Source organism: Engystomops pustulosus, chromosome 6 (assembly GCF_040894005.1).
Source record: "Engystomops pustulosus chromosome 6, aEngPut4.maternal, whole genome shotgun sequence".
Lineage (NCBI taxonomy): Eukaryota > Metazoa > Chordata > Amphibia > Anura > Leptodactylidae > Engystomops > Engystomops pustulosus.
Window position 1 is genome coordinate 92,918,275 of NC_092416.1, and position 13,980 is coordinate 92,932,254.

A 13,980-nucleotide genomic window follows, 5' to 3' on the forward strand; every position below is an offset into this window, starting at 1 on the left:
GCTCTCTCCCTAGCGGCATCCAGACACAGAATGATCCGAGCAGCGCAGGCAGGGGCTAGTCTATTCCAGGGTCACCTGATCTGGCCAGCCAACCACTGCTATCGACGTGTAAGGGTACCACGTCATGCTGGGTGGAGTGCAGAGTCTCCTGGCTTGTGATTGGCTCTGTTTCTGGCCGCCAAAAAGCAAAACAGCGGGAGATGCCATTTTCTCGAGCGGGCGAAGTATTCGTCCGAGCAACGAGCAGTTTCGAGTACGCTAATGCTCAAACGAGCATCAAGCTCGGACGAATATGTTCGCTCATCTCTAGTTATAACACACAATTATATTGTAATGCAAATTCTTAGAAAATGCAGAAAGGCATATTTGCACTGCAGGTGTCATGGGCTTTTACAATCTGTCTTTAGTGAAAAATGAGGTCCCTGGTGACAGGTTCCCTTTAAGTCTGGAAGTCTTTCATGTAAACTGTATGTTGGCCTTTATATGTGTTGAGTTCACATAGGTTCATTGAGATCCGTTGCCACATCCCAATGTACATGTACATCTAAGCGATCACCCAGGTTCAGAAGCAGAGCCCGAGCAATCGCTGTTGGAGCTCGGCTGTGTGTGACAGCTGGCTTCCCGCACTAAAAGCTATACTCTCAATCCTGGCTGTTTAACTTTCTAGATCAGTGGTGGCGAACCTATGGCACGGGTGCCAGAGGTGGCACTCGGAGCCCTTTCTGTGGGTACTCACGCCATCACCAGAGTGGACTCCAGGTATCTTCCTGCAGTCCCAGACAGCCCAGGACTTGCTGCGCACAGAGATATTTTAAAGTGACAGGACTACCTGGGACTACTGGAGGGGTGAGAAGGTGGGAACAGATCCAGATTATCATTGTAGCTCCTGCTCCAGCCCTGACAATTCTTCCTGTTTATGGGACCCTGGAGAGAAGCTACAATGATCATCCAAATTTCTTCTATTTTCTGCTTTATTGGTGTCCTCAGGCTGCTGGTATAAATGAAAGCTGTGACAGAGCAGGGAGTATAAATCACAAATTAAATTTCTGTGTTGGCACTTTGTGATAAATAAGTGGGTCTTGGTTGTAGTCTGGGCACTCGGTCTCTAAAAGGTTCGCCATCACTGCTCTAGATGCTGCGGTGTGTATGGAGCAGTACCGGGTACTCACCAAGCAAGTCTGCATCCTCTGTGCATGGCGGGTCAAATGATCACTTGTCCAAATAAAAAAGTTACCAAAAAGTAACATTTATCCCAACACGAAATTAATAAAAAGCTTATCCTTCAATAAACAAGCCCTAAAACAGCTCTGTATACAAAAAAATAAAAATGTTATGCCTCTTAGAACATGTTGATGCAAGTGAGTTTCTCAATAAAGGAGTTCTATATTCTGCTAAACAAATCAACCGTTAAAAAGCTATAGAAAAGGGGTATTGCCGTAAACATGGTGACCCACATATTATTTTGATGGTATGGTATACGGTCAACAACAAAAAAAAAACTGAAGTAATGATTTTCTTAGCTCCACCAAGAAAAAGTTAGTAAAATCTCATCAATTAGTTATTTAAACCCCTTAAATAATGTACCTGAAAAGTGGCTTTCATGCCAGAAAAAATAAGCACTCAATGAGGCAGATTTACTTACCCGGTCCGTTTGCGATCCAGCGGTGCGTTCTCTGTGGTGGATTCGGGTCCGGCCGGGATTCATCAAGGTAGTTCCTCCACCGTCCACCAGGTGGCGCTGCTGCGCTGAAAAGCATCTGAACGCACTCAACTTCACCGAGCCGGACCAAGTGAAGGTAAGCGCGTCCCAAGCGACTCTTTTATTGTTTTAAATACAGTGGTTTTTCCGAATCCGTCGGGTTTTCGCTCGGCCACGCCCCCTGATTTCCGTCGCGTGCATGCCGGCGCCGATGCGCCACAATCCGATCGCGTGCGCCAAAATCCCGGGGCAATACAGGGAAAATCGGCGCAAATCGGAAATATTCGGGTAACACGTCGGGAAAACGTGAATCGGGCCTTTAGTAAATGACCCCCAATGTGTCCACGTTACAAAAAATATAACCATTTTATAGCCTGTAAAATGTGACATTGCAAATCTCCTCCAAATGGCGCTCCTTACATTCTATTCCCGTACGGATGCCCATACAACAGTTTACCACCACATATGGGGTGTCAGGAAAAATTGGGTTTAAAACTTTGTCGAGTTTTTCATCATTTAATCCATTGTCAATTTTAGGCCAAGGTAAATGAATTGTCCACAAAAATTACAAATTGTAAATTCCACCTCCATTTTGTTTTAACCCCTGTAAAACACCTTAAAGGGGTCATTCCATTTCAGCAAGTAATTGTTATTGTTTGAATAATGAAAAGGTATACAAATTTCCAACACAGGTGCTCGTCTCATTATATCAAAGCGAGTAATCCAAGGTGTGTGATATAACAAGCTGTGCAACTGTGTGGCCATGGTAAGATTTCTGTCCACTGGAAATAAACAATGAAGCTTCCTATATAATGACATCAAGCAGAGATCTAGAAAACTGTGGGTAATCGATACAGAGAGAATATATTGGAAAATAGTATTATTTTTCATAATTCAAACAATAACATTAATTTGTCAAATTGGAGATACCCCTTTAAGGGTTTACAAACTTCTTAAATTTGGGTTCTCGTAGATTTTATGGATTTTTAACTTCTCCAAGTCATTTGAAGCCTGAGCAGGTGCCTGTAAACATAGGTTTTGGCTATTTCCATAAAGATTTTTAAAAATGCACACACAATTCTAAGCTCCATAACATCTTAGAAATATGAGAGGATGTAAAAAAACATAAAGAAGACATTTTGGGAAATGTTAGTTCTGAAGTTGTTTGGGTGCTATGACTATCTGCCTGAAAAGCAAAGAATTTAGTACTTTTAAAATTGAGAATTTTTCAAATTTTTGACAAATTTCCATTTTTTCATAATTAAATGCAAAAGATATGATCCAAATATGTCCGCTACTTTGAAGTACATTGTGTGACGGGGTGACAATCTCAAAATTACCTGGATATGTTAAATCATTCGAAGGTTATAACCAGTTATAGTGACACAGGGCAGATTTTAAGAAATCAGGCCTGGTCTGAAAATCCTAGAGTGGCTTGGTCCTTAAAGGATTAAGCATGACTGTCCCGAATAAAGGTGTCTTTACTATGCCCTAAAATTCTTTACATAAGCCCTAAAATATAAATAAAAATGATAACAAAACAGTATAATCATTTTGTGACACAGAATGATGTGACGCTCCAATAAATATAATCTAGTGGCAATTTATAATCCTCTAGTACTAATTCAGACGTCAGTATATTCTATTGTTTAATTGAGTTAATATGTAATAATGTACTATTTACAAACAGTAAGTAGGACTGACACTCATTATATTACACATTCTATGATTTTTTTTTTCCGGCCACTTCCTTTTTCTACATAAGGCATTGTTCTCTGTTCAGATATCTCACAATCTTTTCATAAGCAAGATCTTCTGCATATGAAATTCTTTAACCCTTTGGTCAGTTTAAAAGGTTGTAGTCATGGGGATAACTGAAGACTATGAAAATACAGCAATCACAGATTTCTACCCTGTAAGTATGTCTAATTATTGAACATTAGGGATTATTTCAAAATGTACAACAACATAGATACAACATAGGTAAGAAAAGTGCCAAAAGGATGCTATAGAAGTGGAGTTTTGGCTGCTAATGCTTTGAGACAAATATTTGTCTCAAATTTATAAAAATTGAAGGCAAATTAAACTCTGATATAAGCCAATGTATTTGCTATGACAGCTTATAACCATATGCTTTCCGATTTTTGTTAAAATAGTTCCTGTTGTGATACCACCAGGCTCAAATTATTTTCATCAACTGCTACGTAACCCAACGCTTTTTGTTTACTTTATTTTTTTAGAATAGTTTTTGTGTGTGTAAATCTGTGCAGATATTTATATATAATATTTTCAAACAAAAATAATACTACCCATGTATTATCATAAATAAATTTCAATTGGTCATTGCTCACACATGACAGTACCTATGTGTCTTAGATGTTGTGTGCAAACCAAAAAGAGAAAGAATTAAGGATGTTTTTTCTTAATTCTTTTCCACCAATTTGGGAATCAACTTTTGGCTTTTGCCACAAGGAGACAGGAAGTTGCTCATGAACTGCAAGGCAATCCAACTTCAGTTTTTTTCTATGCACAAAATAAGTACGCAGAGTATAACTCAAAAATGTCTGAATGTATTGCAAAGAAGCATGAAGTTGCTTGAAATTCTCGCACAACACTCGAGAAATATGCTCATCATGGTTTCAAGTTTAGGGGCATTCCATCTGAGTTATTTTTTCTATTCTTGAATGTACATTTTTTCACAGCGTTTCTGAAGTGTATTGGACTCTCATTTATTCTGAAAAATCCACATTAAGTTGAAACCACTTTCCAAATATGTATATTAAGATACATATATGACCTTTTAAAGGAAAGCATAAAACTTGTAAAGCTTATGATAATTTATCACTGTAAAAATATTATGGTATACAAAAACAATTCCATCTATTTTTCTGGGATTTTGGGGAACTATATAAAGAGCAAACACACGATCTGAGCAATGTTTACATAAACAACATCAAGTCAGGATTTAATATATAGAAATTTGTACTTATGTTCACTTATTACACTGTATTTTCACAATGACTGACTTCCTTTAATATAGCAGAGCTGTACATGAGTCTACAACATAGCTGCAGATTACGGCTGAAAGTTTACAGATTTTGTGATTCTTTACATTATGTTGAAAACTCAACTTCATTTAAGGACCAAGATTCTGTATATAACTTATTATATTTTATATGTATATATTCTATATTTAAACGTATTAAAAATGCTATCGGTGATATAGGAGGCACACTATACTTATATATCTGGGTATGTGCACAATGTTAACCCGGGTATCAATCGGCCAAAAAACGGAAAATGCTATAATCTTAAAATCTATCACTTGCGTATAAAGCACTTTAACCACTTAGTGTTAGGCACTGTTGTGCTGATAAGGTATCATATCTGGATGAGCTCCAAAACCTTTTTTAGTTTTGCCAAAAAACATCTTTTTAAATCAGTGTCCGGCGCTCTGGGATGCATCCTATAGTCTACTCGGTGCTCTGGCCATTGCCAATTATGCATGTCTCTGGCCTGCTCTCTGCCTGCTCTACAACCCACTTCCATTCTCCTTTGCCGAGAGCCAGTGACATCACCCGGCTCTTGGGAGTTCTCGCACATTCGGACACTGTATAAGGCGGCCGACTGCTCCTCAATTCAGCTGCACTAAATAGAGGCCGTCGGGGAGGTGGTCTTCCCGGGTGGTGGAGTGTATTACACACAATAGGTAAGAACTGGTAGCCTGATCCATAGGTTCCCTGGTATATCATACCCAGATCCCAGAGGCCACCTGTCCGCTATGTACACCAGTACAGATATAGGACAGGTTTCATAGGACACCTTCCCTTTGGCCACCAGCTTACCATACCCCACACATAGATATACTAGTTCCACCTTGCCCGGAGTTAGACCGCCCTTTTCTGTCTTTGTGTCCCACCACCCAATATTTTACTGCATTTTGTGGACATCCTCCACGTAGAGGCCACTCTGTTTGTCTTCATGGTTTTTTACTGTATCATACCCTGTATCATTAATAAAGGTTATTCTCATATTTTAATCCAATTGTGTATTGCAGTAGTGTCCTTTCTTTCCCTTCTTGATTGGAGGGTATCCTTGGTTTCTATTCAGTATTTGTTGTGGCACTATCTAGGTGCGGTGATGTGAAGTAGGGGGTTTAACCACAATAGCAATGACAGATCATATATATCACATGTAGCTGTCGTCAAGGCCTCCCTTAAATACCTGATCCTATTTGTAAGATTGTATTGATACTGTGAATTACAGTAGAGCAATAACAATTTAATTATGCTTTCAGGATTACACGACCACTATTCTGGATGTTTCGCCTTGTGAACCAGCTGGGACGTTTCTTGGATATTTTCTTCCAGCAGCCTTGACAATTGTATTTCTGTTGGATCTGATAGGAAATGGATTTGTGCTGATGATACTGATGAGCAGAAGGACCTCCTGGCAACTAGCAGATCATTATTTATTCCAGCTGGCCATGTCGGATCTTCTCCTTGGTCTCACATTACCATTTTGGGCTGTCCAGTATAGCTATGGTTGGTTATTTGGACAAATTCCATGCAAGATTTTGGGAGCTCTTTTTACCATTAATATGTATAGCAGTATTTTACTCCTGGTTTGCATTAGCATGAGTCGTTATTTTTCTATTGTTCATGCAGTCGGGCTCCACAAAAAGCAACGTCCAGTTCATACTATCATGATATGTATATTTGTCTGGGGGTTATCTTTCCTTCTGTCTTGGCACGACCTTTATTTCCGAGAGGTTGATCAACTAATATCTGATAAAAAAATTTGCTTCTATAAATTTGACCCAGAAAAATCTGACTCATTAAGGATTGCATTACAATTTACAGAACTTACTATTGCTTTCATTGTCCCATTGATTCTTATGTTGTTCTTCTACATCCGAATATTTTGTACTCTTCAAGGGTCTAAGTTAAACCACTCTAGAAGATCTCAGTTAGTAATTGTTGTTCTCCTACTTGTCTTCTTTTTCTGCATGGCACCATATAAATCCTTTCAGCTCATTGATACTCTTCAAAGAATGGGCTACATTGCCCGGGACTGCCATTTCGAAAAGATGTTGGACGTTAGCCTGGCAGTTACTGAGACATTGGGCCTTTCTCACGTCTGCTTTAACCCAATCATATATGCCTTTGTTGGGGTAAAATTTAGAAAAGAAATTTTTCTGATTCTAAGAAGATTTTCTGGTAAGATTCTCAATTCAAGTGTGGTTCTATCTAGGGAAGGAACAATCTTCACAGACTCCAACCCTTCATATTCAAAAATTATGTAGTCTCAGAGGCAAGTCTTTCTTAATGAAGCATTCTCTTTTAAGGAAGTCCCGTTTTGGAAACCAACCTTAAACTACTCATAAGGTGTCAAAAGTGCAATTACTGATGTAATAAACACGTTTATTATTTTAAAGTGGAAAGTTACTTTTAATATTTAATGCAAATTAGATGGTGGTTTAATCCGGAATGTGTCCACTATAAAAAGAAACCTTGGTTTGCAGGTTGTCCCCTCCTCATGCTGACCAGCATCTCCCCCTAGCTTAAAGGTTGATAACTGCCTTTTAAGTTTGCATTGCAGTTCTCATAACAAAGTCTAATGTTGGGACAGGCACATACTCTGCATGCACTTGTGAATAATGCTTTATTGAGCACAATGAGATTGGCTCAGGAGGAAGTATTCAATAATATGTCTTGGGGCCTTCAAGTGACATGAATACACCCTTTATGCTCCAAAAACAAAAGATTAAATAAATAGATATACTGGAAACCATTTTGGGCTGTAAAGCAATAGAGGAGATGTTTAATGTATTTGTCTTTAGAACAGTACATAGCAGAACTAGACCGTTCTCTGCCTGATTAATCATTGTGTTTGATGATGAATGATTATTCTGGTGTTGTATAAGACCAGCAAGTTGTACTTTGCACCTCCAATTAAGTTTTTTAGTTTGCTGCACCACAATGTTGAATTTGCTGGCGCACAGACTCCATTTTTATGTCCTGTCATGCCCCTTTTTTGGACAATTTGGGAAAACTGCTTAAATATTGTCTAAAATAGAAATTATGAATATTTCAAATGTTGCTGAGATGGAGGTGAACTCCATTTAACATAGCTACAGTATATGAAACTCATAAGCTATATTTAGTTCAATTTAGTTAAGTCAGAGCTGCAATGCCAGACATAGCCGATTGCAAGAGTTTTAATATTTATTGAAAAAAACAGACCTTTTAAAATCATATAAGGTACTTTAATGGTAAATATTTCTTAACTGAGAGGGGTTATCCACTTTTAAAATTTTATGTATGCAAAAACCCTCCATTTGTAAACTAAACAGGTAATACGGCTTATGAAACCATCCATACTAAAAGCTGTGACATATAGGAGAACCTAAGAGAATGCATTATAATTTTCTGTACTACCCAAGTAAAAATGAATTATTACTTAATGCTTATTTAAATTGAAATTATGTTCATCTTTACAAATGCTCTCAGCTATGTGTTCATAGCCAGACTACCGCTTAGATTTTCTCTATTTTATTATATGAAAAGATGTAGAATCCAATACTGCCTGAGTCTGCAAAAAATCATTGAAATGAATATGTGTAGGACTTGTTTTTTTCAACTGTCAACTGAAAGTGATATTTGGAATTCATTTACTGCAGTGCTCCAGGGGATCAGTGAACTTGACATAGGTCATGCAAATATTTTAATAAGGTTAATGTATAATGTTCAGCAATGCCTATGTTATTTTATCTGATCAGTATCCTATTATATGGTAGCTATCCTGTGCAATACAATTATAAATGATTAAAATGTATCCCTGCTGCCTTTTGTCCTTTACTTTTTTGCACCTAACAATCAAAAAACTGAAAGCATTATAAAGTCTAAAAAATGAAATTGGAGCACTTTATTATGGATTTTAAGTCATTGACAAATGCACCCAGAAATGTCAGATTGCAGTTATGTCTCAGACAGATCTCACTGTCTAAGTGTCTAATCTTAGTGTCTAAGATTACTGATTAGACACTAGATCTTGCCACAAGAGAGCTTAGAGTGAGTCTATGAGAAGTTTTGCCATACAAAGATGTAGACAATGTTAGGGCGCATTCACATGTGGCGCAAGCCGTACATTTACAAATGTAGTGCTAGCATCCAGGGCAGGCCGAAGTCTGATCAAATATGCATTTTAAGTGAAACAAGTGCGATTGGTAATCAGCACCTGACGTCTTCTATTGTATAAATGCAAGACACCGCATGCTCATTACCGATCGCATGCATTTCACTGAAAATGCATTTACTAAGGGGCTGAGGCCCGTCCTTGGTGCTAGCGTTGCTTTTGTAAATCCAATGGGTAAAAGCCTTATGGCTATTTGGACTCCACTTGTATGGATACTCCAATAACAAGTTACAGAACCAAAATGTTAAATACTGTGGGAATACACCAATACTGTACAATTAGGACAATCAAGTACAATCAAGTTAAACCACTTGAGAAAGCCTATTGTTCTTGCCATTGTCTATTGTCCTATGACATGTACAAAATAAAGAAGCTTTTATGGTGAGTGCTACTTTCATTGTTAAAGTCAATTAGGAGGGTCAATTAGGATTACCAAAATCTAATTTACCAAGCTGAGTGCATAAATGTATGTATATATGCCTACTAAAAGAATCTACACTGTTGCATAGTTACCTCCTATGACTTGGGAATGTCATAGACAATGTTTTGAGTGGAACTTTTTACCCCAAACTTTCCAAAATATGCAGAGTAACTACCAAACCACTGGAGCCATTGCCTGTAGTCTGTCCAATCCTTTGAACCATAATCCTTCCACTGAACCAGGAATTGTATGGAATTTTGGACCCTGTGGGAATCCAAAATCTTTTCTAAAGAGTGGAGGATGTGCACTATTATAAACATATTACGCTACAAATTGTACAGCATAATATGTGTATAAAAGTGTGCATCTTCCACAGAACATGAATCAGCAGCTCAGAATTGTAGGGGGAGTTTCTGTGTGACATTTGCAATACCCATCAATAAGGCTCAGGTACAGTCCCAGCAGGAATCAATTTGATTTGCAATCTTTATGCTTTTCATGCGAAAGAAAATCAAGGAATGTTGTTCCAGAAAAAGTTCTGGAATAAGGCATTTAACAGACACTTCACATCACTTGGCTAATCATTAAGCTATTCTGTGTTGCATATAAGCTTTGAAATGCTTTATAAAATATAATATAATACCAATCTTTTTATGGTCTCTTGGGAAGAGTCATCTATTGCCCCATGTTTGGGCACGGGTCTGGTGGTCTGCAGGCGTTACATAGATGATGTTGTATTCATTTGGCGTGACAGCAGGGAAGCCTTGGATAAATTCATCAAGTCCCTTAATATAAATAAACTAAACCTACATTTCTTTTTTTTGTTTTGTTTTAAACAATCTTTATTGAAGCCAAAAAGCATACATACATCAGTATTTTGCAATATTCTGGTCTCACATAATAGATGCCTTTCGGCTTCTTTTTATATATATTTGTATACATATGATCTTTCCAAACATATGAATTTAACACTAACATAGCACAACCAACATTCTGTCAGGTCTGGTGATATAAAGTCATATTGGTTATGGTCCAGGAATATACTTCAGTTAACTCTCACATTTTAGTAGTAAGAAGGGCAGGGGCGGACTGGCCATTGTACCCACCGGGAAGTTTCCTGGTGGGCCCGTTGGTCCTGTGCCGGTCCGGAGCTGTTCCAGGGCCGGTCCGCACTCCCTCCCTACAGATTTTAACATAATCTATAGTACCTGCATCGTACGATCGTACGATGCAGGTACTATTAATTAGTACACAGACGCAGCGAAGCACCGCTGCCTCTGCGTCTGTGCACACACGCACCTACACAGGTCGCGCAAATGACGTCATTGCACGACCTGTGTAGCGTGGAGGAGGCTGACTTACCAGACGTCAGCTGTCCGGCCCTCCATGCATCTCCGCGGCTTGGTGTAAGAGGCGCGGAACAGTGACGTCACTATCCCGCGCCTCTACACCAAGCTACCGAGGACGGGAAGAAACCTGCTCCGAAGAACAAGAGGTGAGTATTATGGTTTGTTTGTTTTTTAATTATAGAATGGGGAGCATTAATTACGTCTGGGACGGGGGGGGGGGGGCATTAATTATATGGCAGGAGGGGGGGGGATTGCATTGTTCTATCTATTTGGCGCTGACAGGGGGCATTATTACATGTCTTGGGCTGGCAGGGGGCATTATTAAATGTCTTGGGCTGGCAGGGGGCATTATTATATGTCTGGGACGGGCAGGGGGGATTATTCTATATCTGTGGCAGGCAGTGGGAATTATTATATGTCTGGGGTGGGGGGGATTATTCTATATCTGGGGCTGGCAGGGGGCATTATTACATGTCTGGGGTGGGGGGGATTATTCTATATTTGGGGCAGGCAGGGGGCATTATTGTATGTCTGGGGTGGGGGGGATTATTCTATATCTGGGGCAGGCAGGGGGCATTATTATATGTCTGGGGTGGGGGGTTATTCTATATCTGGGGCTGGCAGGGGGCATTATTGTATGTCTGGGCCGGGCAGGGGGGATTATTCTATATCTGGGGCTGGCAGGGGGTATTATTATATGTCAGGGGTGGGGGGGGGGCAGTATTCTATATCTGGTGCTGACAGGGGGCATTATTGTATGTCTGGGGCGGAGGGGGGGTTATTCTATATCTGGGGCTGGCAGGGGGCATTATTATATGTCTGGGGTGGAGGGGCATTATTCTATATCTGGTGCTGACAGGGGGCATTATTATATGTCTGGGGAAGGGGGGGGGCATTATTATATGTCTGGGGGGGGGGGGCATTATTCTATATCTGGGGCTGGCAGGGGGTATTATTATATGTCTGGGGCGGGGGGGCATTATTCTATATCTGGGGCTGGCAGGGGGCATTATTATATGTCTGGGGCGGGGGGGGGGCATTATTGTATATCAGGGACTGGCAGAGGGCATTAATTCTATGTCTGGGGCAGGAAGGGGGCATGAATTCTATTTCTGGGGTAGCCTGGGGCAATTAATTCTATGTCTGGGGCAATTAATTCTATGTCTGGAGTAGGCTGGGGCAATTAATTCTATGTCTGGGGTAGGCTGGGGGCATTCATTTTATGACTGGCGAAGGCTGAGGCCATTATTATTACGCCTGGGTCATAGTAGGAGCTCTATCAATACTGGGGGGGTGTGTGTGTGTGTGTGGGGGGGGTTTGGGTCAAAGGAGAGAAAGAAGAAATAAATTATCCTTACCATTACAGTATGTTACGTTATGGGGCACTATTTGTGTGGTACTAATGTTGTAGGGGCCTCTATTACAGTATTTGGGGCACGGTGTTGGTGGTAGCAGAAGAAGGGACAATGGGAAAGTGCAGAACATAAGACGTCTGTGTGGTAAACTCTGCAGGAATGCTGTGTACCTGGAGGAAGAGACAAGGTGATGGTGGAACTAATGGAGAAGATGAGGAACGAGAACAATCCGAGGAGACGTCACCTGATGTCACTGGATGCAATAGGTGAGGATCTCATGTGTTTTCTGTAGTTGTATATGATACATACTGATTTTTTTTCTTGTTTGCTTCTGTGTATATATGTATTATTATAGTTGTTATATTCTTGTACATAGGGGGCAGTATTATAGTAGTTATATCCTTGTACATAGGAGGCAGTATTATAGTAGTTATATCCCTGTACATAGGAGGCAGTATTATAGTAGTTATATTCCTGTACATAGGGGGAAGTATTATAGTAGTTGTATTCCTGTACATAGGGGGCAGTATTATAGTAGTTATATTCTTGTGCATAGGGGGCAGTATTATAGTAGTTATATTCCTGTACATAGGGGGCAGTATTACAGGAGTTATATTCTTGTACATAGAAGGCAGTATTATAGTAGTTATATTCTTGTACATAGGGGGCAGTATTATAGTAGTTATATTCTTGTACATAGGGGGCAGTATTATAGTAGTTATATTCTTATACATAGGGGGCAGTATTATAGTAGTTATATTCTTGTACATAGGGGGCAGTATTATAGTAGTTGGCTTATATATGGGAGAAGGTATTGTAGTAGTTTTATTTTGTATATAGAAGGCAGGATTGAATGTGTTATTGTAGCATTATTCCTGTACATAGGAGGCTGTATCAATATATTCTTTCTCTAAAATGTGCATGTATGGCACAGGGGAAAGGTATTTTAGACTTACCGGGTCGTGTGTTTGCATCATTTACTGCCATTAGATTCACTTACTAGCAAAAGATGTTCTTGTTTTGCATTAAGGCCATCTACCAACAATTTGTCTGTAGTAACCCCACCCACATTATCTGACCATACCCACTTGTTTTGACTCCACCCATAAAATGGGGCCACTTTTATAGTTTTTTCCAGGGCCATTTTAAATTCCCAGTCTGTCCCTGAAGAAGGGGGTAAGAAAGAGATGATACAGAAAATCTGGAGTCTATCCCTCCAACTCAAATTGAGCCGATGCTTTATAAAATATTGAATTTAGCCACAATTCCCATTTCATATAGTATAACTCAGGCTTGCCTTTAGTATAGGCTAATAGTTTTTCTAAAATACAATTATTATTTACTCTTCTAGATAACTCAGCAAATGATGGAATATCTTCTGATTTCCACTTTGAAGCTATGAGAGTAATGGCTGTTGTGGTCACATGGTAAATTATTGTTCTTTCTTTAGGAAGTAGCTCCTCCAACCCTAATCCTTATATAGATAATGCCGGGCTAAGCTCAATTGGTATACTCAAGATCCCTGATAGCATTGATTGTATTTGATTCCAGAAGCCAAGAAGAGATGGACACGACCAGAAAACATGTAATAATGTGCCTCGATCTTTGTGACACCTCCAACATTTTGCTGATGTGTTTGGATAGATTTTTGCTAATTTCTAAGGAGTGTAATACCATGTGTAGAGAATCTTTCTTCGTGTTTCCATATGAGAGGCACATCTAGATAGTGATTTTGTAATTTTTAACCCTGCCTCCCATGAGTTTTATCGATGGTTATCTTTAAGTCAGATTCCCTAAATAGGTGTTTAGTGGATTTTCCATCATAGATATTATGGCCTTGTATGCTAGGCTTATCCCTTTAGATAACTTAGTGGAATGAAGGAAGGCCTTATTAAAAATAATTGGATTATCTGTTGATGTTTTTGGTATATTGGCTAAGAAGTGCCTTAATCTTAAATA

At 39.4% G+C, this 13,980-nt stretch overlaps 1 protein-coding gene across 1 annotated transcript; it reads left to right on the forward strand.

Annotated features, from left to right (window-relative positions):
* The first annotated feature begins 3,498 nt into the window (after positions 1-3,498).
* LOC140065809 (C-X-C chemokine receptor type 3-2-like) lies at positions 3,499-8,487 on the forward strand. The gene is made up of 2 exons (XM_072113372.1): positions 3,499-3,614; positions 5,997-8,487. The coding sequence occupies exons 1-2, from the start codon at positions 3,564-3,566 to the stop codon at positions 7,002-7,004; spliced, it is 1,059 nt and encodes a 352-aa protein (XP_071969473.1). The 5' UTR covers positions 3,499-3,563; the 3' UTR covers positions 7,005-8,487.
* The last annotated feature ends 5,493 nt before the right edge of the window (positions 8,488-13,980 follow it).